Source organism: Eretmochelys imbricata, chromosome 3 (genome assembly GCF_965152235.1).
Source record: "Eretmochelys imbricata isolate rEreImb1 chromosome 3, rEreImb1.hap1, whole genome shotgun sequence".
Classification (NCBI taxonomy): domain Eukaryota; kingdom Metazoa; phylum Chordata; order Testudines; family Cheloniidae; genus Eretmochelys; species Eretmochelys imbricata.
Genome location: NC_135574.1, coordinates 8130916 through 8158553, shown reverse-complemented (window position 1 = coordinate 8158553; position 27638 = coordinate 8130916). Strand labels below are relative to the sequence as shown.

The following is a 27638-nucleotide window of genomic DNA, read 5'->3' as shown; positions in this document are numbered from 1 at the left end:
TATTTGTCTTCTCAGTGAGGCAAAGACAGATATCACTGGGGTAAGAGAGCCAGAGCCCAGAACGTAAACACTACTATGGCTGTCATGCCACAGTCATTGCTAGCCAGTGTGCAAACAGATCTGGGAAACAAACAACACAAAAGCATCTTCCATCCAAGGATCTCAATGCATACAACACATTAACTAACCTCCACATAGTCCCAGGAGGCTATCATCAGCCCCATTCTACAGAGGAGTAGACAAAGCACAGGGTGATTAAATCCCTTCACTGGTTTTGAATCGAATTCAAACTCCATATCCTCAACTTCCAGCTGCTACACACCTCTCTGTGCCTCTCTTCTCATCTCCTGCTTGAGCCCTGCTTCTGCTAGTTCCTTTCCCCTTCACATCCCTTTTGTATCTTTCCCAAGTACCTCCCACACGCTCCACTTCTCCGCCCCCTGCCCCGGAAAGTTCTCCCCCATCCTGTATGCCATGCAGGCACCCTCACTTCCTTTAAAAGCGTGGCTTTTATGGAAGGTTTATATAATTTCATCCTAACTATAACCAATGCTCCCAACGCAAACTAACAGCATCAAAAAGCAATGTATGCCATATTTTTAGTGCACATAAACCTCCCTCCTCCTCCTTTGCCTTGGGGACTGTCCATTTTTCCTTGTCTTCTTTTTTCCTTTTATCCAGCTGGCTGGGGTAGGATCACTCTTTTCCAGGCTTGCCTGTCCAACTTTTACTCCATATCCACTCTGTCCTCCTGTATGCAGTCCACTGTTTTCTTGGCTGTTCTCTTGTTCTCTGCCTGCAAACTCTAGTCTCAAATGCTTTCTTAACAGGATTCCCTTCATCCACCCTTCACAGTACCCAAACCATCTCAGCCTCCTCTGTTGCAGCTTCTCTCTAATGCCACCAATGTTGGTCTCACTGCTAATGACTTCATTCCACACATGGCCCAGCAATGTCACCGCCCTTAATACCCTCAAACATCTTATTTCAATGACTTTAAGTCTTCTCAAGTCTCTCTCTCTGGTTGCCCATGTCTCTGATCTGTACAGAAGAGCTGGTCTTACCATGGTTTTAAATAGTTGTCCCTTAAGTAGCCTCGATGTCTATTTATCAGAAATCACTCCACTTACTTTGGGCCAGACTTCCCGCATGCCCAAAAGCTTTATTTGCAGTTCTCTGTCGATTTCTCCATTTGCCACCAACCAGCCCCCAAAGTATTTAAACACAGAGCTGATTTAGGTGCTGGCCCCCAATGTCTTGGTTCCCTGTGAGTCACCCACATAACTCTAGCCTTCTCTTAATTAATTTTGAAGCCATAGTTTGTTAGTTCCCTTTTCGAGGCATCAGCTGTCTGGACTAAAGTTTCCTCACTAATGGCCATTAGTGCAATATTATCTGCGGAGATCAACTTTGTACCAACTTCCATTTGGATTTGCTTACTTATGAAGTCCATCACAATGTTGACTAGTAACAGACTAAGCACTGCTCCCTGGTGGAGCCCAACCTTCACTTCAAAACCTTCTGTTTTGGTAAGAGGCGTCCGCACCTGTGTCATGTAATCCTCAGACAAGCCCATCGCCATCTGCGCAAGGTCCTCCACTATCTCGCAGAATCGCAGCAGTCGCCTAGGTACTCTGTCGAATGCTCTCTCGACTCAAGGAAGGCCCATCCATGCAACAGATTTCTCTCCAGCTTCTTTTCCACTAATTGTCTAGCAATGAACATACCTCTTGTTCTCCCTTTTCCTTTTCTAAAACCCAACTGCTTCTTTCCTAAAATCGGTTCCGGTTTTTGTCAGCTATCTATGATTCTCTCTTCTATTGGACCAACTTCTGTTTGGGAGAGAGACAAGCTTTCAAGCTACACAGAGCTCTTCTTCAGGTCTGGGAAAGGTACTCTGGGCATCACAGCTAAGTGCAAGATGGAACAGATTGTTTATCACAGAGGTTTTCAAACTTTTTGATCCCCCCATTGAGTTAAAATTTTGGAATGCTCCCCCCCCAATATCTGCCCCTCCCCCCAAGGTTTTCAGGGTGGAGGAAGGCGTGTGCAACGGTCTCTCTGGGGGCGGAGCCAGCGCTGGGCACGGAGGCATTGACGCCGACCCACAAGCTGGCTGGCTCGCTGAGGGGGGTCAGAGAGTGGAGGTGGCGCTCCTTCCCCGAGCACCCCTGGTGCAGGGCTGGCCCAAGCCACCTGGCATCACCACTTACCTCCCCAAACACTCCTCCGTATCCCCCTAGGAGGGCGCACGCCACAGTTTGTAAAGCTCTAGTTTAGCATAAGTAGTTAGGACATATTCTAAGGGACTGTTCACGGTGAAGTGGCCTGTTAACATCCCTGTAGTCACAGGACTACAAGGGGAGCTTAAATTCCTAACTTTGCTAGACACTTAAAAAAAAAAAAATCATGGTCTTAATAAAGACACTGGATTTATGGCTTATTACAACAATCTGTAACCCACAAACCCCCCTTTTTGTCCTATGATTACAGGGGTGTTAACAGGCCACTTCACCTTGAATGATCCCTTAGAATATGTCCTAACATGCTAAATTATTTGTTCAATCTTGTATTTAGCAGTGACATTAGTACCATTCCCAGACCTGAACAAGAGCTTGTCTCTCACCAACAGAAGTTGGTCCATTAACAGATATTAACTCACCCATTTGGTCTCTCTAATACCCTGGGATTGACACAGCTACAACATCACTGCATACAACACATGATTCACTCTAACAGTGTCATGGCGTGGGACAGCAACTTAATTCCTCAGTACTTTGAACAGTTGTGTATATCACCTTTTAGTTTGTATATCGCACCCGTATGGTCTTTCTACATTCTCTTGGGATTTTCTTCTCTTTCCAAACTGTATACAGGACTCACATGAGCCAGCATACACCAACCTCTCTCAAGGCTTTGATAATTTCCACTGGGACTTTGTCTGGTCCTGATGCTTTTCCAGATGCCTTCTTCAATAGTGCAGACTTAACATCTCCCTTGACAGGCCATTGAGATCCAGGATCATCAGTTCACACAATGCTCATGGCATAGAAAGAGTTCTCCTCAATTAAGTAGGCCCTCGCAATATTCTCGCCATCCGTTATGGACTGTGTCAGGCTGATGATTTCCTAAACAGTTTACATAGTTCATTGCAAACCAACACTCCTACACCATCTCTCCTTCCACTACCACCTGTATAGTCCACCTTACAGCCAGGACTGAGTTCTCAGGCAGCATGTGTGCAGGAGGCCAGAGAGTATATTGGTGTTTCTTCGGACCATCATCTTGGCCAACTCCATGCCTTCACTTGGTAAGGACAGCACACCAAGTAGCAACTTGTGAAGAGTTGTTAAGCCTTCGTTTCACAAATCTAAACTTTTGTCTAGTAATTCACCTTTTGGGCTATTCTCCCCAACTCTGTGGAGACAACCGGGCACTGGCCACTGGCAATCCTACTGGCCTGGGGCTGTCCGGGTTGAGACAGATGAACTCCCAGCCGAAGGCTGAACAGCTCTCCCACCATTTGTGAGCGTCCCTGGTGGTGACACATAGGCTGGACTAGCCACCCCTTAAAAGCGCTAACTACTCTTGCTGGTTAAGTGTAAGCTGAAAAGAACAAAGATGCAGTGTGTCACCTAGTGCCATGATCTAGGTCTCTGGCTGGCAAGGCCTGACAAGACCTGCAGCCTCGGAGCTGCTTGCCCCATCTTGGAGTCCTATGCCATTCAGCTGGTTCTCAGGCGTTTTCGCTGGTCTCTCCAGAGCTCCATCACAGTACTTCCACTGCCCAGACCTCGAAATGTTTTCTCTCATCTCAAGAGGGTTTAAATTGGGGTTTTCCTTCTCCTAAGTGACTTGCTGGCCATGGCTAACTGGCCCCACCTGCCCTCAGCAGCCTGGTTTTAAGGCACCAGGCATTTGCCTTTCACCCTCCCTTTCCCTCCCACTTTTTGTTTGGAACATCTCTGCCATGAGAAGGCAAGTAGTAGGAGTTTGATTGTCAGAGGCTGTGTGTTATGCTGGCCATTTGGAACGTTCTTTTTTATAGGGACTGATAGCTCTTCCTCAGGCCCATCCCATGTCATGGCAATCCCGGTAGAAGGTTGTCCACTGCTCCCTGTATTGCATCATATTTCATCACCTGTGGACAGGGACTGTGTCTTTACACAGCACCATTCACACCTCTGGTCTATAACGACTTTCCCACAGAAGTCTGTGGTACAGGTGGGAGGGAACCCAGATATCCCAGACCTGTGCCTTAGCCACAAGACCACCCTGCCTCATAACATGGTTTGGGTGTCACCACACCTGGTTGCAGTAAAAAACACAACAACACAACACAACAAAACAAAACTAGGCAGGCAGAGGAGACTGAAAGAAGATAAGTGGGGAAAGGGAAGGGAGAAAAGATGGAGAAAATGCACACTCATTAGGCCTTTGGTCCACATTCCATTGCACATGTTCACCGAAGGGTGTAAAATGTCCTCTAGCTGTTTAAATATGCACACACACACACGCCTTCTAAAACAGTGCAACATCTGGCAGTGGGTAAACAATGTGGTTTCTGCCCCTACACTGATTCAAGTGTCATTTCCTACAGTGCCTCTCCTGTTCTATAGCAAGCAATTGTGATATATTGTGCACAAGAGCAAAGACTGCTTTTAAAATAGAAAGACTATCTAGCCTTTCATACTGGACGCCAGACTGCACATTACTCTCCAGGGACCCGACACTTGCTGCTACTTCCTAAGTACAAACACCAGGCTTCCACATGTGAGATTTTATATGCAAAAACCTGCCATGAAGTACTTCCTTCCCAGTACTCCCTTTGCATCATCTCAGCAATTACTACTTCCCCTCTAGGTTACCGATCCTGTTAGCTGCAGGATCTAGTCAGATTTCTGAGAACCAAACCTACAGTAATATACGTAGGTGTGTCTATGCAAAGATATCCAAATAGAGCATACGGCATGCAAGAGAATTAAGTGCTGGTTTTAGGCAGCAGCACTGGGATGCTGAAGGGCATCTGACTTAATGCTCAGTGGATGTATCCCTAAAACGTCAGTGCAGCTTGTTAAATTATCATTGTACATTCATGCCTCACTGCACATTTGCTTAAGCCCTGTAGTGACAAGCACCTGGACTTCTGCCTCTCTGGTAGATTAAGTGTGTGCTTTGTTTCTTTCCTGTCCACCGTGGAGCCTTTAAAAATAAATCAAGACAGTAAACTAATGGGGATTTGAGATGAAGTAATCTGATGTATATGGCAGCACTGTGTTCTCTCGGTGTGCAGCGGATAGTGCTACACACAACAAAGGGACAGACAAATGTAAAGGTAATAATGCTATTCATTTCTAGACTGCCTTTCATCAGATGATCTCAAGGTCTTTACAAACATTTAAGCAAGGACCACACCTCTGCAGAGGTAGGGAGATGGTATTATCCCCATTTTACAAATGGGTAAAGGAGAGGCACAAATGCGGATCTACTCTGAAATGACAATTTTAAAAAGGCATTGTCTAGTGCCTGTTCTGTACGGGACTCTAGATCAAATGTGCTCAGTTTACAAGCGAAAAGCTAGTTTTCCTAACTACCAGCCCTGCTCGTGCAGCCTGGGACACGTAAGCTGGGCTCTTTCCTTATCACATACTAATAGAAATAATAAGACTTCCGGCCTACGGGCATTATTGCAAAACCACTTTTTGGAATAAAGCTGTACTTTAAGTTACTTGCTCAAGATCTTGCAGGGTGAGAGTGGCAAAGCTGGGAATAAAACTCAAATAACCCTTCGACATCACTGCCCTACCTCAAAGGGCTGGAAAGGTACTCTGATATGTTTATACAACCCTCTTTCTTCACACAGTCTACTGGGCTTTGATTGCTCACACATTGAACAAGAAACAGATTTAAATTAGTTTCATTCAGAGGGTGGGATCAGCTTTTCCAAAGCATGAGGACAGAAGTCCAGTTTAAGGCCCTGATTGAGCAAAGTACTTAAGCACAAGTCCAACTTTCAGCATGGGAGCAGTCCCAGCAAACTCAATGAGATTACATATATGCTTAAAGTTAGGCATGCGTTTAAGTACTTTCCTGAATCAGGGCCTTACTTGGTATTTATGCAAAGCTACAAAGAAGTCCGAAAGGTGATACAGTCAAAAATCTGACCTAATAGTGCAATCAAGACTCCCGGAACACTTCTGTCCTTGACTCACTGTGACTAGATGGAGTTAATCTACTTGAAGTTCTTCGCCTCAATTGGCTTATATAACACACTTCATTTTGGTAAGAGTTACTAGTGATGATGTGCAAGCCAGTAAAAACACATCCTTCTCATATCCCCAGTTGACACTGCAGGGCTGGCTTCTTACTTGTCAAAAGAGCACATTTGATCTGGAGTCGCTGAAAGATGAACACGGAACCCGACAAGGCCAGTTCTACAGCCATTTTTCCAGAGTAGAGAGAGACTCCACAAGGTGAGGTGAGGGTCTGTCCATGAAAGAAATCATGGCAGTTAAAGAAGTAAAGTTTCACCCCTTCTGTTCTTGGCCGAAATCTGCATCCATCCTTCTTGTACAACATAGGTGGTGGTGTTGCCTATAAGTAATTTGCAAAGCACTTTAACATCCTTGTGGCAGAATGGTGCTGTAGGTATAAAATGTCAGTATTACAACAACGCCACTGCACAGTATGCAGCATTTGCACAGGGATTCTCTGAATAAGAGGTTTGGAAATCTTTCCCCACACTGTTTAAACAAGTGCCACTGCGAGGGTCCACGTGCCCAAGCAAATAGATTTGTCATTGCAGTAACGCCTCTGGATTAGAAATCGTCAGGGGATTATTTCTTTTTAAACTAGCATCTAAAGTGAACAAATTTTCCAGGCCGGCCACTGAGCCAGAGGGAAAAGGACATTATGTCGCTGGAACTAGATGCACAGATCAAAGCTAGCTACTTATTCTATAACAAAGCTGAGGGAAAGGATTAGTCACTGACAAGAACTACAGTAGCTGAACGCAGCTGAATTGCTCATAAGTGCCTACAAGTGCACAGAGAAACCCAAGAGGAAGAGGGGAAAACTGAATGCTGCCATGTTAGTATAGCTGCCACTCTACTACGAACAGGACCAGTCTGCACAACGCTGATCCTTCCCGAGAGAGAGAGCAAGAGAGGGGCTGGAAATTAACAAGAAGAGACAGGCGTATAATCAGGGTATGATCAGGGTATAATCTCAGAGACCGGGTGAGTGATTTACAGAAATATTAGTACATGGGCCTAGAGTGACTCGTCCCAAGGTAAGTGGAACACGCTCCCCAAGCTCATTAGCTTCATTTCACAGGTCTCCCATGCTGAGGAACCAGAACGCAACATTCCAGATAGCAGAGGCTGGTGACACAAACTTATTGGAAATTTGATTTATATGAAATTCCCCCAGAACCTGGATTTTAAAGCCAGTCACTAGATCCCTGAATGGGACTTTTTTAAAAAATCTCACTTCCGTCCCACCCTGCTATACGCACTCCCACTCGCACCTGCATTGTACTGTGTCCAGTTTTGGGCCCCACACTGCACGAAGGATGTGGAAAAATTGGAAAACATCCAGCAGAGGGCAACAAAAATGATTAGGGGACTGAAACACATGATTTATGAGGAGAGGCTGAGGGAACTGGGATTGTTTAGTCTGAGGAAGAGAAGAATGAGGGGAGATTTGATAGCTGCTTTCAACTACCTGAAAGGGGGTTCCAAAGAGGATGGATCTAGACTGTTTTCAGTGGTAGCAGATGACAGAACGAGGAGTAATGGTCTCAAGTTGAAGTGGGGGAGGTTTAGGTTGGATATTAGGAAAAGCTTTTTCACTAGGAGGGTGGTGAAGCACTGGAATGCGTTACCTAGGGAGATGGTAGAATCTCCTTCCTTGGAAGTTTTTAAGTCAGGCTTGACAAAGCCCTGTCTGAGACTATTTAGTTGGGGATTGGTCCTGCTTTGAGCAGGGGGTTGGACTAGATGACCTCCTGAGGTCCCTTCCAACCCTGATATTCTATGATTCTATAATAGACATCAAACCTCTTTCTATCCCTTGTTTAAATTTAAGTATGTAAACCTTTATTTAAAAAGATTTAGTTTTCCCACAAATTACCACAGTCTGTTTTTTGCTCACCCAAAGCCGCCCGCAACAAAGTACATTTTACCTGCTCCCGCTACTATGGCAGCAGGTCCTATGGGATCCCAGTCCTGCTGCAGAACTCTACCAGTCACTGCTGGGGCACATGGATAGGTGCTACGCTAAACTGGCTCTGAATAGAGTAAAGGGATGTAGATATTATCGGTGACCTGACCCAAAATCCGTATGTGGTAACACAACCAAAATTCTAGAGGAGCACAGAACGTAGACTGTAAGCTTCAGAGCTTATCTGCATTTTACTCGGTCTCTACAGTGCCCAGAACAATAGAGTTAGAACCTCTAGAAGCCCCCCTAGCTCGCCCCACCTCAAAAAACCGTGAGGTTCTACGGCTGCCATCATTGTTTACTCTGCTTGCGTGTTCTGCCCCGCCCTGTGTCTGTCTGGTTTATTTCGATTGTAAGCTTTAGTGGACAGTCCCTGCCCTGAACTCTGTGTTTGTACAGCACCTAGCACAACATGGGCCCATTCTTGGTTGGTCCTTTGGCACTACTATAATAAACATGATTAATACTATTTTAATACATAAATAATAATGTAGGCACCTGGCCAATGGGAATTTGACTGAGTCTAAGCCAGTAGTTTTCAATCTTTTTTCATCTGCAGACCCCTAACAAATTTCAAATGGAGGTGTGGATCCCTTTGGAAATCTTAGGCATAGTGTGTGGACCCCAGAGGTCCGCGGAGCACAGACTGAAAACCACTGATCTAAGCCTTTCACACAGACCACTAAGCAGCCATCAAATGGTTAGAAAATTACTATTGCTAATGTCCTGGTAAGAATGGGAATTGATAACCAAGAAATGAAAGGTTCTAGCCATCCAAGTACTCCTCTCAAGATACATTGCTGAAGTATTCCCTCACAGAAGATCAGACCAACAGGAGCCAACTCACAGTGAACCAGCAATCCAAGTCGGTTTCTAATATTTCACTTTTATTATCTCGCTTTTCAACACAGAATCTAGAGTACATTGGTTTAAGGGCAGATTAATTCTTTTGCACGGAAGGTTAGGATTATCATCATCATCACGTGAACTTGTCTCACTTGGGGATTGCTTCTCTTGAGTAACATCTGGGCAATGTCTTTGTATGTGCCGCTCTAAATTTGATGTGGGTATTCCCATCATAACACTCCTGCAATTACCACCTTTACAAGTAGAAATTCTTGGCCTGGTCAAACGAGAAGAATTTCCTCACAGGATTTTTTTTTTTTTTAAAACCCTACCCATAGCTGCTTGAAGCCTGTCTTCCATTTGAACATGTAGCCTGATGGTCATATCAGTGTATCATGGTCATCAGTGGAAGGGAAACGGAGTTAGGGCCTATGTTTCTGGGGGGACAGTTATCAAGGACACGCCTGAGGGACTAGGTAGGAATAGTCTCAGTTTGGGGCTGGGAATGATTCAGCAATTGGGCCAGCAGTATGGCAAGAGCAATGGATTGTGTTTAATTGGTTCTACTTGTATAAGCCAATCAGCTCAAAGATTTAATGCAACTGAAAACACTCCAACATTCTTGTAAGATTAAGAATGAAAGAGAAAGTTATTAGTTAAGTACTTGACATTGAAATAAAGGAACCCAAAGAACTAGCAAAGGACAGAAATAGGCCTTAGAGTTTTTTCCCCACTAATACTTCTTTGCCTATTCTAACAATAGAAGATTCTACACCATAGAACTGCAAACCTTAAAAAAAAAAAATCATCAAGCAATATGCGATAATTCTATTGTGGAAAAAACCTCCTCTGGCGTAATGGGCAGAGGGAAGATGTTCTAGGCCCAGCCAGTCAGGGAGGTGAGGTGACAATGGGGTCATTAGTCAGAGAAGAACTGCTACCGAACCCGAACCCCTTCAGACTGAACTCTTCCCTAGCCCCCTCAGTCCACTCCCTCCCTTCTTTCAGGCCCCCAGAGATTCCCTCCTACAACCCCTGCCCCTACTTCCTTCAGGAGCCCCCCCCAGCATAACAGAATAACTTACCCTGGGGTGGTAGCAGGGAGGAACTTCTGTGCCAGGGACATAAAGCCAGGAACAAAGTGCAGTGGAGCCTTACAGCCGCAAGTTTAAACAAAGGTCCTGTGTTCCACACTTCGCCTGTCTCACCCACCAAGTCTGAGGCCTGAGTTGCTGGCCAATAGCATTCAGACAGAATTGGGAGGAGATGGAGAGGTGAGGGAGGTGTTCTGGGAGTTTTAGTTTCCTTCCATGGGCAGTCCTCTACTTGGCATAAAAGACAGGAGAACTACCAATCCCAGAACCCCTCTCTTTCCCCCTCCTTCCTCTCTTCTCATCTGCTTCAATGGCTTCCTGGAAAGTGTGGTCTCTGCCCTTTCTCTCTAGGCTTGGAACAGAGAGACTCTTCCTCAGCACCTGATTATTGCACCTGTTATTTTGAACCAGCTACCGGTTTTTGTTTTATAGGCTTTGGTTTCAGTTTGGGTTCAATGTGAGAGAGGTTTTCAGCTCGGGTTCAGTTCCAGTTCCCTCAAAAAACCTCTCTGAATCAGATCTCAGGTTCAGGTTGACGCCTGGTTTTTATTACTATTTGCAAGGGTTGGGTGAGTGGTCTGTCTTTTTGAGATGGTTTATTTTGTTTCCCTTAACCCCTCAACTGGGTGAAAAGGGCTCTCAGGGAATTGCAAAGCAGGGAAAGTTATTCCTTGCCATTCCCTGCTCACTGTTTAGGGATCCCTCAGAGGGGAGATCCTGAAAGGGGAAGTTGGGAACCTCCTCTACAACCTCGGCAATATTTTGTCCCTAATGACAAATTCTTTTTCTGCGTTAGGGAATCTTTTCAGGATGTGTGCGCACACCCATGCATGTGGGGCATGGGTAGAGTGTGAAAGCTAACTCATCATCAATCTCTCTCTCTCCAAAGCTCTCCTGTGTTCTTAGCTTCCGTTCCACCTGTAAGAAAAATTATTTACTTGTCCCTGTTTCAGGAGTTAACTGAATGGCATAGAGTGGCTGCACCCTACCTAAAGTCAGAGGAATGATTAGTATCTCCCAATCAAGGAGATCTAATTTGAATGTGTTTATTTTTTCCCATAGCAGAGAAATAGCAGTTGCACTCTCTGTGGCTAAGTGGAACCTGACATGGTGTTAAAAATTGTGGCAAGATTAAGAACATAAGATTAATAACATAAGAACATAAAAATGGCCATACTGGGTCAGACCAAAGGTCCATACAGCCCAGTATCCTGTCTACTGACAATAACCAATGCCAGGCGCCCCAGAGGGAGTGAACCTAACAGGTAATGATCTACTGATCTCTCTCCTGCCATCCATCTCCACCCTCTGACAAACAGAGGATAATGCAATAGACCTGAATCAGTGCTGATGGCTGCCAGAAAGGTTTAATCCCTCTTGCAAACTAGACTTTAGCCAAATGAATCAGACAATTTTGCTGGATAACTCCTAATGCTAGAGACAGCATGATACCCAGGGCTGGGAAAACACTGCAGAAAGATGTTTGAATATGATCAAATTTTTAGATGCATTTGCCTTGGCAAATTCATACCCCTCCAAGTTCACTTTCAATGAAAATTCTGCTAATTCACAGTTCTACTCATACAAATACTTGAAGGAAGTATATTTTACACTCACATACATGAGAATTCTTACATGGTATTTTTACACGGGATGGGGAACTATTTTGCCATGAGAGAGGACTCAATCTCTCCGAAGTCCCCACCACAGCCCTGGCACAGACACACTTAAATTACATGGGGATCTGATCACATCCTTTCCAAATGGGAACATACATGCACACCCCCGCCCTCCCCCACTCTCTATGAATGAGACTAGGTAAAATATAATTTCAGCTCTGCACACAGCCTACAGACCTCAGAGTACCCTGATTTTTCTAGGAATGTTGCTTCAGGCATGGAATATATGGCTCAGAGAGAAAGAAAGAGGTTTAAAAGTAAAATATGTTTCCTAACTTTGTTTGCCTTCTCCCTCTCCATGAAAGATTCAAAGCCCCAGAGGCTTCTTCAAGCCTTGCTCTTGATTGTAAATTACACTCCATTGGGAAACAGAAATTATACCACGTGACTTTGTGAGACCAACCACAATTAAGCAGCGCAGCCCAAATACCAATCATCAAACACTCAATGAACTGTCTGTGATCAAACCATACAGGGGAAAAAATGACAGAATAAATTCAAGGACATGGCAACTTCTCCTAGGTATTCTGCAAGCAGAAAATATCACAACAAATTATTCACCGTAAATTATTTACTCTGCCGTAGCAGCACGACTGGTGAACTTTTGGGATCATCTGGGAGGGAAGGACTTCTCGACCAACTGTGACAAAACACAACATGGAAGCAAACATTACTAATTATCTGCACTGGATGCACAGGTTTCAGGATCCTTTCCTTCATCCTGTAATATGTGCTGACCCATTGGCTTGTCATTCAAGGTTATCAGTGGCTAGACTTTCAGCCCAGGATATACTAATCATGCTGCATTCTGTCTCATTACACTGTAATTTACTTTACTTCAATAGCCTTCTGGTTTTAGGTGCTTTGATCAGTGATCGCTTTAGCACAGCTGTATTATTGCTCTGTTCCTAGCAGTCATACAGTGCTAGTAATTGCTTGCATTGGAAGAGAGAAATGTTAAAAACCACAATTTTCTACCTGTAATTTAAATTAAGGCCAATTCTTGGCTCTCTGAATTTACTGGGCTATATGCTCAATAGACCACAGTAAAGACATTCTACGCTGCTTCATAATCTGAATATCCAATATTCTTGGATATTCTTCTCTTGTAAAGGGTTGAACTATACAGCTTGAAAGGTTCTCCCCTCCTCCTCCACCTTTCACTTCTGTGATTCAATTCCAGCTAGCTGGCTGGGTTTATGCTCTTATTTCATTAGCCCCACAGAAGAAGGGGGATTTTATAAAGCTAACTACTATGACAGACTCCCAATATGAGTTAAATATGAAGTCAGGAAACAGACTGGCTAAGAAGTTCAAAAATATTCTTCTAATTTATGGCCTCCTCCTGCAAAGACTTAGGCTACGTCTACACTTAAACTGCTACAGCGGCACTGTGTCATCATTGCAGCTGCAGTGATTCAGCGTAGCCACTTACTACCGCAACAAGAAGGGTTTTCCTGTCCCTGTAGTTCATCCACCTCCCCGATAGGTGGTAACTACAATGACGGAAGAATTTTTCCATTGACCTAGCACCGTCTTCCCCAGGGGATTTTCACACCCCTGAGTGATGTTGCTGGGTTGATTTAACTTTTTAGCGTAGACCTGGCCTTACACACGTACTTAAGTTTACACACTATTAGGAGTCCCATTGACTTTCAATGAGACTTAAGGCTCGTGTACGTGAACAATTGATATGTGGCAAGCTGGGGTGTGAATCTACCCCACATTAGCCTGCATGAACTGACTGCCCATGTGGACCCTGCTGATGCTCCTTAATAGTTTGTTAGTGGGCTCTGATCTAGTCCTCTTTGAAACGACTACATCAAAGCATATTAAACTGTTAATGCACATCAGCAGGGTTCACATGGGCAGTCAGTTCGTGCAGGCTAATGTGGGGTAGATTCACACACCAGCTTGCCACACATCAATTGTTGCAGTCTATGGCAAGCTAGTGTGGGGTAGATTCACGCCCCAGCTCTCTGCAAACTAAGGCTTTTTCTACACTGGACTTTCATTGGTAAAACTTTTGCCTTTCCGGGGTGCGAAACCCCCCCACCGAACAACAAAAGTTTTACTGATGAAAAGTACCAGTGTGAACAGAGCTTTGTCGGCGGGAAAGCTCTCCTGATGACAAAGCTACCACCGCTCGTTGAGGGTGGAATTGTTTTTTTTGTCGGCGGGAGAACTCTCTCCCGCCGACAAAGAGCAGCTACGCTGCATGCCCTTTAGTGGCATGGCTGTGTTGCTAAAAGGTGCGTAGTATAGACATAAATGTTCCTGTAGACAAGCCCTCAGGCCCCTAAGTATATATGGTATATTTTCTAAAAGGATTTATGACCTTATAAAGATCTTACTCCTTAGATCAGAGGTCTCCAACCTTTTTACACCCAAGATCACTTTTTGAATTTAAGGGCAACCCAGGATCTACCCCGCCCCTTCCCCGAGGCCCCTCCCCTCCCTGCTCACTCCATTGCCCTCTCTCTCCCACCCTCACTCACTTTCACCGGGCTGGGATAGGGCGTTGGGGTTCTGGAGGGGGTGAGGGGTGCAAGCTCTAGGAGGGAGTTTCGGTGCAGGAGGGGGCTATGGGCTGAGACAGGGGATTGGGGTGCGGCAGGGGGTGTGGGCTCTGGGAGGGGGGTCAGGGCTGGGGCTTGGGGTGCAGAAGGGGGTTCAGGGTGCAGAAGGGGGTATGGAGTGCTGGCTCTGGGAGGGGGGTCAGGGCTGGGGCTTGGGGTGCAGAAGGGGGTTCAGGGTGCAGAAGGGGGTATGGAGTGCTGGCTCTGGGAGGGGGCTCAGGATTGGGGTGCGGCCTCCCGCCGGGCAGCACCTACCTCCAGAGGCTCCCGGTCGGCGACGGGTGTAGCGAGGCTAAGGCAGGCTCCCTGCTTATCCCAGCCCCACACTGCTCCCAGAACGGACCAATATGTCCCTGCGGCCTCTGGGGGCGGGGAGGCACGTGGCTCAGCACGCTGCCCCTCTCTGCAAGCACCATCCCCACAGTTCTCCCAGCCAATGGGAGCTGCGGGGGTGGTGCTTGCGGGCAGGAGCAGTGCGTGGAGGGAGACCCCTGCTCTCCTGGCTGCGCTGGCCACTTCCGCGAGTGGCATGGGGCTGGGTTAGGCAGGGAGTCTGCCGTAGCAGCAGCCACGCTGTACCGCCAGAGATCACGATCGACTGGGAGATCCTCTAGGATCTACCAGTCAATCGCGATCGACCACTTGGTGACCACTGCCTTAGACTGTAAATCTGTCACACCAGGATCCCTGTCCTCTAATGGTCTGTAAAGTGCAAGCAGGCCTCTGGCACTACATCAATAATAAATAAAATAATATTTGCAAGGAGAGAAAAATGGCAAGAATAATATAGAAAAGAGGTTGATCCGGAGAAAAACATTTTTTCTTTCACAAATGACACCCATTAGCAAGTCAGAAGAGAAAATCCGCCCCACCCCCCACTGTCCAACTATGAAAGGGTTAACACTTTTTAAGCAGAACTGTTGCAAGAATTTCCCAAAATTCAAGCACTGGAGAGGACTAATGTGAATGTTTATTTTGCAATTATCTGAGCAATTTTCTCTCCTTATTGTGCTTGGACCTTAAAGGTTTTTAAACACATGCAGAAGGATTTATTTGTCAGAAATAATAATAAAATGAAATATTAAAATCAATGAATCTTTTTGCATGCATAATGCCCTAATCGCTCTAAAGTGCTATTATATTCAGAACTGCCTTGGCACAAAAAACACATTTAGTTTGTGCATTTAAATGCCATCTTCCTCCTCTTTTTAAAACTTTTGTAAAGCATTAGCCTTTTATTTTTCCTCTAAGCATGACTGGATTCAAACAACAACAGCAGTGATGAACAAACAGCTGGAGCAAAGATCAAAAACAGGAATTTAACTTCAGACTCCAAAATTCCTATTTAGGCTCCTGTATATGCAACTTGTTTTTCCAAAAGGTGCCAAACACCCAGCATCTTCCATTTACTTCAATGGGAGCCACTAGGTGCTCAGCACTTTGGAAAGCAGGTCACTTATTGGGGAGCCTAACTTTAGGCTCTCCTATTCTTGAAAATCCTGGTCCTGACAGCAGTTTGAAGCCCACAGCATAACAACAAACTTCAGCACAATGTCGGATTACTAGGCAGACATGCCAAGTTACAGAACTGATAAAAATGTCTACGTTATTTCCCACTGTAAAAATGTCAAACCAAATTGAGCATTTGGGTATTTCTTACCATGATTGGGACACCGATGTCTGGCCACAAGAGGTCTTCGGAGGGAAGTTTGGGGGAGTTCCACACTACTACAACTTTATTTAAGTAAGGGAGTCCATTGAGTCTCTCTAGGGAGTTCATTAACACTTCCTCCCGCTCGTAGGTTAACATGACTACTGTGAACTGCTCCCTTGGGACATTGCCACCCAAGGCAGCTTGGAACTCTTTCCCAGAACCACCTGCTCCTCCTCCAATTGGTCGAAATCCAGTCCCAGACCCAAGAAACTTAGCTTCTGAAGGTAAAACGGGATCAAAGGGTGTGTGTGGAAAGAGATGGAAAGGCCCTGGAGCTGAATTCCAATTCCTGTAGATATCCATTGCTGTGAGAGTAAAATTGCGAAGGTATTTGGGAGATGCATAGGGCGGTTCTGTTTCCACAGGCCCCAAGTCTAAGTCACCATTGTCTGCCATGTTGGGGTCAGTACCAGCAGCTTTGCCAGAGCGGTGAGGAATCTCCACGGCAGTTTCTTCTCGAATAGGAGCAGCCGGGATTTGAATTCGAGTCCTTATGATGGCTAAGACTGTGCTGAACACGTTGTCAGAGGTGGAGAAGTAGGTCTCCCACAAGAAGCGGCCCTGCCTCCTCATGGTAAGGAGATCGTTGTCAGAAATGCTTCTCAGAAGAAAGTGCACTTCTGTGATACGTGGCTTTGGTATGATTAAGGCTGCCTCATTCCACCGGATCACATCATGATAGGGCAGCTGAACTTGCTCTCCAAGAATCACTGGGATGGCTCCGACTTCCAGAGCCTCAAAGAGTCTCATGGCACACCCAGCAGAGATCAACAGATGGGTGTCCCCTGGTGTGATTATCAGTGCAAAAGTAGATAGCTTCAGTAGCTCTAATCTGTCATCCCTTTCTCCACAAAGTGCCCACTCAGTGGGCAGACTTGCCTTAGGCTGGTTCTTACAAGTGAATTCCACCAAGACAAAGTCCAACTTACTGTCTTGGACAGCCTTCAAGGTGGTAATGATCCGATCATCATAGTCAGCTGGGGCATTGCCTTCGATTTCCTCTTCAAACGAACGAACCTCTTGCAAGCTGGATCGAAGAGACTCTATTTTCTCTCCCTGGAAACTGAATAGGTACTTTCGCTTTACTGGCACCTGGGGTGGAATCTCTAGGAAGTTGGGTTCGGACATTGCATGGACTAGAGGCGATACCACAATATCAAAACCTGGCCGATACTGTACATCGTAAAAGGTGGATTGGGCAATCATGGCACGCCCTGTGCTGATGTTATAGATAAAGTTCTGAGTTTCCGATTTCCTCGATAAATTAATGATGAGATGGTTGTGTCCATCAGTCCTCCAATATGGCAAAGAGTGCAACTGTTGCTCCAGTTCAGTAGGTTTTGGCATTATGGGCTCTTGCATTTCCCCCACTAAAATTATATACACACAAGCAATGTTTGCATCTTCAGTAACATAAACATTAGTTCTGACGGTTGCCTCAAAGGCTTGCTTAATTAAAGGGTCTAAGGAGCTACCAAAAGGGTACTGATCACTGTTGTAGACATACACTGGGAAGCCAGACGTCAGTGGGCAGCGTGAGTAGTCAAAGCAGTTGTACAGCCTGCAGTTCCTGTTGGATTTTGGCAAAGGCAAGTTAGCTTCATCTTTGTCTGGCAGCAGCCGGATTGGCAAGGAGAGCTTTGGCTGGTTCTGAGCCATCAGTTCTTTGTAGGAATGCTCAGTCTGGCTGATGACATTCTTCAGCTGCAGGAGATCCTGCTTGGCGTTTTCTATGCTCTTCTTGCAGGCTTCGATTTTCAGGTTCAACTTGGCGATCTCGCTGTTGAGCTCCTGTCGCTTGGCCTCCAGCTGGAGCAGCTCCTCGCTGACTGACTCACGGATGCGGCACAGGTCCTGGACATGCTTCACCTCACACAGCTCATTTCCGGTGCGGGGGCCGAAGATGCGCTTGCCAGCATCATCCGCGTCATCAATGGTGGTCAAGTAGTAGTGGGCGATGAGGGGGAAGAAGACGAGGATGATGAACAGGGTAAAGCTAAGCCAGGTGAGCCGGATCCGACTGGACCATCGTAACACCCAGGGTTGGCCGCCATTCCCCACTCCCCCATTCCGCAACATGGTATACCCAGTCATGAGTCTGAGAATCGGTGCGCGCCCAATCACGTTGGATCAGTAGCCATAACCAAAACAGTTTTTATTAGCAAGTCTCTAAAAGAAAAGGTTATTGTGCCTGCTTAATAAGGGGCCAATAGAATGGAAATTTCATCTTCTTGTCGTGACGATGGCTGCCTCCAGCCTTTTTGTTTCAAATGCAACTTTTGGTCCAATTAGAATCAATCACCGAACTTCTCCCTTTGTCGCTGGTTAACTGGCTGTTGCTAGTCGTGTTGTGGTGTTGTCATGGCGACAAAAACACAATGGGATCAAGTTGACCTCTTACTGCTGCTCTTGACATCCTGCATTACCATCCAATGAATATGGAGAATCAACAGCCATAGTTGAAAACAAGCTGGAAGAGTCTTGGATAAGCATCAGTCTCTCTCATCACCTCTGCGCTGCTGATACTTTGCCATGCCTACAAGAGAGCAACAACGTCAGACAAGGCAAAAATGACACTTTACTAAGCTATAAAACGATAAAGACATTTACTAAAAGCAGCTGTACAGTCAAAATCATCAGCATTCTGATTCACTATTACTTGTCTAACACCTTCCTGTGTAGTACTTACAAACCTGAGGAACTGACAGGATTCATGAGACATGCACAGCTTTCTGCAGGGCAGTTCTATCAAAGGACTTGATAAAAGCTGTGTGGTCTAGCAGTCAGAACAGAGAATAGCAGTCAATAAATCGTATTTTCTATTCCTGCCTCTGCCATTGATGCACTGTGACACACTGGACAAGTCACTAAACTTTGCATGCCTCAGTTTCCCCACCTGTAAAATGGATATGTTTTTGGCATGTTGTGATCCTTAGATAAATGGCACTATAAAATTACAAATTATTACTATTACTACATATTAGAGTCGAAATACCCCATTCTCATCTTGGGCCCCATCTGAATTAAAAACTGATCATGTTATACAATTGCATGAAGGATTTGCAATTTGGACAAGCAACACTCAGGGGGACTGTGGGGGGGTGGGGTGGGGGCAGGGAGGAACTAGCTTTATGTGGTCAGCCTAATTTTACTTATGACCAAATGCAGGCATGCATTATATACCTCCAACTTGCTGCATTGGCAACCTCTGCTTTCCCATGACCACCTTTTGTCTGAATTTAGGTGGCCTTATAAAACAAGCCTGGGGGTGGGGAATTAAATAACTGATCTGTGTTTTCCATATATGATAGGTGTTCTTAGGACATGTTGATGCTCTGTATAAAAAGAGTATTATTTATCATAAGTAGCAAACAAACCATAAAAAGACATGATCATGAGGATCATAAAGACATGCTACATTGAATTATTGATTTGATATTCACCTTTACATTGTAAAGGGCAAACTTTCAACCTGTGGGATCTTAAAATTACTCTGATCAAACTCAATCAATCATAAGGGACCACAGTCACTCTTGGTGAAATGCCACTAACTTCCACCAATATGAATTTGGCCCAAGATACCCAGTTTAGACACCAGTGAAAACAAATCTTACATCTTACCTAAACAAGGAGAAGATCTGAGATGCTCCACATGCAATTCCCACAATAAAAGTAGTAACCCAATTTCAGAAGCCAGCCAGATAGAAACCTGTTTCAGCACGTCCTAGCTGGCACCCAGTAGAGAGAGTTGCTACTAATAAGCAGAGACAACAAAGATATGCCACCTTTTTGTTCTGTGTTTGTACAGCGCCTAGCACAATCAGGTTTTGGTCTGTGACAGGGGCTCCTGGGTGACACCACAATGCTAATAAATAAAAAATACACCACTTTTATTAACTGCTTTGTCATAGGCACCCTATGGCCATTATGAAAATGCAACTGAGCCACGATTAGGGAGTCACACATCAACCCTCGTAGCGTGAGTTGAAATCTTACTTACTGTCTTTGGTACTAAGTGCATCCACTAGAGAGGCTGCACTGGCAATAGAAACGTTACAAGAATCTACTCTCCAGTGCTGAAGACGACCAACTAATATCTCACTGAGCCCGTTCAAAGCTCCAGTACATTTGTGGGTATTTAACAAAGAAGAAATAAAGGCACAAGCAGAGCTTGTCCCAAACTGATAGCTGAAAACTGGCAGAAAGGTAAAGAGAGATGTCACTTTGGCAGGGTGTGGGTAGGAGAGATATCAGGAGTAATTTTCAGTTTAGAATGTTAGCATACACCAGAAAAATCAATCGAGGATTCAGATCTTAACAAGCCAAACCATAATTAAAGGGGGCAGACGGTAGTATAACCCATCCTGATAATACAGCCACAATTCCTAAATCTATTTTCATCACAAGGGCACCTGTTGTGCTAATGATTAAATGCAAATCCTCCCCAGCCCCTACCAGCAACACTTAGAAGCGGAACAAGCAGCAAGGACAGTGAAAAATCAAGGGACATCACAAATTCATAATGCTGCCCAGCAAAGGGCATCAGCGGACATCTCAGAAGGCTGGGAGGATTAAAAGGGCTAAAAAGTCAGGAAAAGGTTAAATCAGCTTTCTTGTTTCCTGGTAAGTATGATCGGTGTGGGAGGCCTTGGCTCTCCTAGCAGAACATTTTAATAGCATTCCCTGCACACCAGCTTCCATTTGTATGTGCTGAGGTGGAGGGCTGGCAGTGAATGCAAATCTCCCATTTTTCTGCATGAGGCTGTCACTCATGCACAGAGAGCACTGATAATAACAGGATCCTTTCATTGTGCCCCGAGGCCACATTGCTGTTGCTATGTATTACTGAACAGAAAGGTTTCATTATGCACAAATGTATGAGGCAAATGATTAACTAAAGTTTTTAAAGTTTATTTAAACTCGTATTTTAAAAATGCTTCCATTCGTTATAGGAAAGAGTGACTCATGGATGGAGAGGACGTTAGCAGCAACTCACATTGACACAGCTCCTCAGCCACCAAGCTTCAGAAGCACTCTCCAATCTTCCAGGAATTGCTCTCTCCATCACTGAAATGCAGCTGTCTCTGGGATGAGCGCTGGCAGACATTTAAACAGGGGTGACAAAATGTTTAGGATGGGAAGTGAAGAACATTGATCCACAGCCTCAGCTGAGGTCAATGGAGCTATGACAACGTATACCAGCTGAGAATCCACTCAAAACTAGAGGTGGAATTTCAGGAACGCAGACTGTAATAACTCCAAAAACCTGACCAACATAGGTCACCACTCCTAACTCTTGTGACAAGCACTACAGGACCTTTCATCAGAAATCTGGCACCCTCCAACAGCACAGAACTCCCTGGTATTATTCTAGGGCATTGATTCAGTGCCAGTTCAGAAGGGGGAGCGCTGTCTGCCATGGTGATGGGCATGACAAAAGAAATACTACAAAGAGAGTTCCTGCCACACCCTGGGCTTCCTTGGAGGTCTCTAACCTTCAGTCCCATTACTGCCCTTCTCCCCTTTGTCGTCAAGTTTTATCTGTGCCACAACTAACTTCAACTAGTGTTCTGTCAGTACCTCTTGCTGCTCTTCTGGCCTGCACTCCTGCTGGCTCCAGAGTTCAGTTTCCAGTACATCTTACGGTGGCTATCCTAGTAACAGGCTATGAACTAGGATTATCTTAATTTCCCCTCCCTTTTGGGAGACAGAGCAGAGCCACAAGAGCATGTAAGGCACCCTGGCACTGTCTCCCAAACTCAATTACAGCAGCTACAGGAGGACATTCAAGCAGCTCTATTTAAGGGCTTTGTGAATGTCAGGATCCCTGCTACAATGCAGATCTCCTGCTTGACCTTGGGAGAGTCACTGAGTCTCTCCTATGCCTCAGTTCCCCACCTGTACAATGGGGATAATAGCAAAGTCCTGCATCACAAGAGGGTTAGACGGATAAATACATTAAAGATCATGAGGCACTCAGATACCATGGTGATGGGAGCCACTAAAGTACCAAAACAAAAAAGGCGGCGTTGTGCGGAGAGACAGTGCCTGGTGCTCCTGGAACGGTCAGAGGAAAGCTTGACATCTCAGGGTCTGGAGTCATCCCCACAGGGTTGCTAACAGCAACCCTCATTAAATTGCCCTGGATCTAAACATAATTAGTGAGGTTCCATCATAAACAGACAGAGCACTTAAGGGCCGAATCCTGTGGGAAAGAGGCAGGACCGGGACCCTAAAACAGCACTAGTACCAAGGAAATGCTACACTCTGGCCCACTACCCTTGACAATGATTGCTTACAACTATTCTGCCTCCTGATCCTTCCAGCAGCTCCCCGTTCCGCAAATTCTGTTTACACAGAACAAATCAACAAAGCCCACCCGCCCCTGTCCTAAAACATGAAAGTAAAACAACTCTCTGCATTTAGAAACCTGAAACTTCTTCAGCTGTTTCTGTTGGTGGCGCTAACTCCAAGGCCACATGACAAACTAAAAAAATGCGAGGAGGTATTTTAAATGCAACATATGTGGTTTGGAATCAGTTAAGACTATCGACTGCTAGTCTGAAATACATGCTAGTCATAACGAATGCATGTTAGACACTCTTTCAGGCTGCTCTTCCTTACCAAAGGTTTTATCCCCCACCAGCTAGATGCAGTTGGACATTCCTTTTGGTTTTATTAAGACAGACATTTGTTGTTAGCATTTAAAAAAGAAAAAGCCCAATCTGGTGGTTTTCACATTAGAGCTTCCAGTTTTACTTTCAAGAGCAATAAGCATCCACTAGGTAAGAGACTGTTGCTTCCCCTTCAGAAAGGAAATCCTTGAGCAGGAAGAGTGTATTACTTCATTTAACTCCACAGACAACACAATCTGACTCCAAAGAACTACTTAGTTCTGTTAAAAACAGAATTCTGTCTAGAGAAAAGCCATGGTCCCATTTTAAGGTAACAACTGGTACCTGACACACCTAATTACACAAAAGGGCAGGTAAATTTCTCAAGAGATCAGAAGCTGTAATTGTGATAACCTTCTCTAATTACTGATCTAATTGACATCCCACTCCTCAAATGATTATTCCTGCAAACATTCCCCACCACCTCTCACTAGTCAACCTACTTTGCCATTTCTATTATAATGGAGAGAGAAGCTTTTTGAAGGCAAAGCTCCCAGTTACAAAGATCTCTTTCCTGGGAAGTTCTTTGCTCTGCACTACTAGGCTACAAAACTAAATTGTTGGCCTATTGAGCTGCAGCACCTTTCTTAGACCTGATCCACAGATATTTTCCCAACTTGCTTCCTTCTAAAGAAGAAGGAACACAATGCACCTGCCCTCCTCCGATAGTCCAACGCAGTTCCTTCTGCTTTTGAATTCTAGTTCAATGTACTAGGACAGTTTTATGCTCAGGTACTGGTGGAAAGCCATCATCATTGCTATTCAAAGTCGCCAAGTTCCACCTGCACATACTTAACCCTTGAGCACACCTGGTCTTTGACACATCTCCCGTCCCCCTTTGCCCTCACACATAGTTAATGAGATGTCGTTCTCCTCTGAACACATTTCTGAAATGAACCCTGGATACTTCAAGCTCTTCAGGGAATGCAGATCTTGAATTGGCATTAGAATCATAGAATCATAGAATATCAGGGTTGGGAGGGACCTCAGGAGGTCATCTAGTCCAACCCCCTGCTCAAAGCAGGACCAATCCCCAATTAAATCATCCCAGCCCGGGCTTTGTCAAGCCTGACCTTAAAAACTTCTAAGGAAGGAGATTCCACCACCTCCCTAGGTAACGCATTCCAGTGTTTCACCACCCTCTTAGTGAAAAAGTTTTTCCTAATATCCAATCTAAACCTCCTCCACTGCAACTTGAGACCATTACTCCTTGTCCTGTCCTCTTCTACCACTGAGAATAGTCTAGAACCATCGTCTCTGGAACCACCTCTCAGGTAGTTGAAAGCAGCTTTCAAATCCCCCCTCAATCTTCTCTTCTGCAGACTAAACAATCCCAGTTCCCTCAGCCTCTCCTCATAACTCATGTGTTCTAGACCCCTAATCATTTTTGTTGCCCTTCACTGGACTCTCTCCAATTTATCCACATCCTTCTTGTAGTGTGAGGCCCAAAACTGGACACAGTACTCCAGATGAGGCCTCACCAATGTCGAATAGAGGGGGACGATCACGTCCCTCGATCTGCTCGCTATGCCCCTATTTATACATCCCAAAATGCCATTGGCCTTCTTGGCAACAAGGGCACACTGCTGACTCATATCCAGCTTCTCGTCCACTGTCACCCCTACGTCCTTTTCCGCAGAACTGCTGCCTAGCCATTCGGTCCCTAGTCTGTAGCTGTGCATTGGGTTCTTCCGTCCTAAGTGCAGGACCCTGCACTTATCCTTATTGAACCTCATCAGATTTCTTTTGGCCCAATCCTCCAATTTGTCTAGGTCCCTCTGTATCCTATCCCTGCCCTCCAGCGTATCTACCACTCCTCCCAGTTTAGTATCATCCGCAAATTTGCTGACTGTGCAATCCACACCATCCTCCAGATCATTTATGAAGATATTGAACAAAACCGGCCCCAGGACCAACCCCTGGGGCACTCCACTTGACACCCGCTGTCAACTAGACATGGAGCCTTTGATCACTACCCGTTGAGCCCGACAATCTAGCCAACTTTCTACCCACCTTATAGTGCATTCATTAGACATAACTCTCTATTGAATAGATCAATGGAACACAAGGAGATCAACTGATCTAATCCCAAGGGAATGTACCAAACCTTCCAGAAGGAACCATCTACATGGCTCCTTCCTCTACTAGATCTGAGCTACTGTTACAAACCCAAACATGCTTCTTCTGCACACCCATCCCTGTCTTCTCCACCTCTCGCCTAGGTCCTTTTATCTACTCTCAACTAATCAATCCGCCATGGAATTTAATTGCTCCTCTGAAAAAAATGCTGAGCTATATAATTTATTCTACTCCAGGTGTAAAGCAAATTGCAATCTCCATCACCACAGCTGCTACTATCAGCCTTGCTAGCAGACTCCGCACAGATGCCACATACTTAATGAGCCACAGCGCGTGAACAAATTTCCTTCTTGCTCACACAAGGCAGATGTGAACCTCTCCTGGTTGGTACTGAAGTACCTCATGCGGGCAGCATTCATTGGGACCACCTCTGCTCTACTCGTTCTGACCTGAATATACGGCTTCCCTCTCCAAGGCTGTCAAAATGGCATCATTCACCAGCACCAACATTACTTTATTATTTTTTAAAGCAAAGACAGAAAAATCAAAAACTTCGATATTGCTCTGAAATTAAGACATACACCTTCTTCCTCTACCTCTTGGAGGTGAAGACGACTGGCTGGAGTGTAACAACAGGAAGGAAATACACTCACACACCTCTGTACCTAGGTTTAGGAGCTTGTGTGACAAATACGTTCACAGGGCTCTCAAAGAAAAGATTACATCCCAAATCTGCGATCTGTTGGCAAACAGGGGCATTCGAGGATTTTCCTTTGCAGCTGAACAAGGAGAGTAAACCTATTTAGTGTGTGCTTTAAAGTACGTTTGGAAGGTCGCCCAGCGTGCAAGTTCTGCTTAAAGAAGAGCAGATGGAAAATTCATTCTGAAGTGACTTACATGGTATGGCCTCAGGGATCATCACTGTGGATTTGAGCCATCTCAGGAGCTAGTAAGTACAGAGTAAATTCTCCCAGGCTAAGATCAATACTGCTACCCGTGCAACAGATACAAGCCTAGTAATCTGTAACTTCAGGGGACGAGGTGCAGCTATATTGTTTCCTTCTATCATGACCCAGCTTTCAAAGCAGGAGGCATTTAATAAATTCAAATCTCACAGCTAAATCATACCTGCCCTGCCCACCCTTCCCCAATGTACACATATAGAAGGATCCCTCCAAGCAGAGATCTCATCCTTTCCACACTGAATAGCGAGCAGCTGGTACCAAGGCACCACTTCTCCCTTATGACACTACAAAATGTTTTCCTGTAAATCTGGGATCCATGCAGGGGGAAGGGACAGGGACTGCATGTGTGAGTAGCCCCAACACTGGGCAGGGCTGAAAAGACAATATCATTCCTTCCACTGCGAGGGAGTCTTCTCTAAAGGTACCACAGTCTGCAGATCCCTGGGGGCAGTGTGGCCAGGGGGAGTCCCAGGTACTACGCGTTGCTAGGAAGTCACTGGTGGGAGAGATGAAAGAGGGGCAGGGTGCAACATGGTCTCTCTGTGCAGATTACATGGGTTTTACTGTGGAAGGGGGGAAATCTGGCCCTGGGATTGGACAGAGAAGTACTTGGTGTCTGCAAAAGTGGGAATCAAAAGTCTCTAGTAGAAGTCATTTCAGAGACCCTCTCTTGCCCCAGTTTTCCGTGGTGAAGTGTGCTCACTGCTTTAACCTCCACAGCACCTGGAAGATAATACTTTAGCCACCAGTGCCTGTTTTCCAGTCACTGGTGTGAGCACTCCACTTTAGAGTCGCACTGTGGCTAAGTGCCAGTATTTACAGGCTCCCTGAACGTGGAATAAGGAATTAGCCTGCTGCTGAAAGAATCATTGTCATCAGTGTTAACTCTGTTGACAATTGTGAATCCCCACCAGCCAAATTTGGAATTCTTCTTCTGGTCCAGACCTGAAGAAGAGCTCTGTGTAAGCTCAAAAGCTTGCCTCTCTCACCAGTGGAAGTTGATTCAATAAAAGATATTACCTCACCCATCTTGTCTCTCTAATATCCTAGGACCAACACAGCCTCAACATCACTGTACACAACCACGTGCAACAAAACACAGTCAACTAGCACCAGTAGATGACTATGCTGATGAGGGATATGACTCGTGGTGATATGTTTGAATGCTAGGCGATGCTTATGACAAACTATGGAAGAAGAATGGGGACGTTACACCAGTGACATGGCAACACTGCTTTCCCTGCTCCAATTGCTGAACTGCTCTCATGTAACTTAGGAGCCAGCACTCCTGGGTTTTACTTCCAGTTCAGGTGCTGTCTCTGTAACCTTGGGCAAGGCACGTAACCTCACTGCCTCAGTTTCCCTGTCTGTAACATGCAGATGAGGACACTCCCTGCTTCATGAGTATGCTGGAAGGCACAAACAGTTTGGGTTGCACTTTTATAGGACCTTTCACCCCAAAGCACTTTACAAAGAACCTATGTACGTGCAACTAACACTTTGCAATCCCTTCCAGAGAGGCAGGACGAGCCAGCTGCTAGGGCACCAGCCCAGGACTTGGGAGATGGTGGTTCAAGTCCCTGCTCTGCCACAGACTGTCTCTCAATTCCAGATCTGTAAAATGGGGATAACAGCACTGGCTCTACCTCATAAATTCTTCCAGGCCCTTCCCCCTCATCAAGGGAATATCTAATCATCTTACAGACGTTAATTAAATTTATCTGTATAATCACCTGTGAGCTACAAGGGTCATTAGCAACATTTTAAAGATAGGGAACTAAGGTA

At 45.4% G+C, this 27638-nt stretch overlaps 1 protein-coding gene across 6 annotated transcripts in view; it reads right to left on the bottom strand.

Moving 5' to 3' along the window:
• EXTL3 (exostosin like glycosyltransferase 3) overlaps positions 1 to 27638 on the bottom strand; it is a 221763-nt gene that overhangs the window by 38923 nt on the left and 155202 nt on the right. For all 6 annotated transcript variants that reach the window (XM_077812347.1, XM_077812343.1, XM_077812348.1 and 3 more), the window contains one exon: positions 16082 to 18671. In XM_077812347.1, the coding sequence (XP_077668473.1) occupies positions 16082 to 18229 (2148 nt within the window). In that variant the 5' untranslated portion in view covers positions 18230 to 18671. The remainder of the gene's footprint in view (positions 1 to 16081; positions 18672 to 27638) is intronic.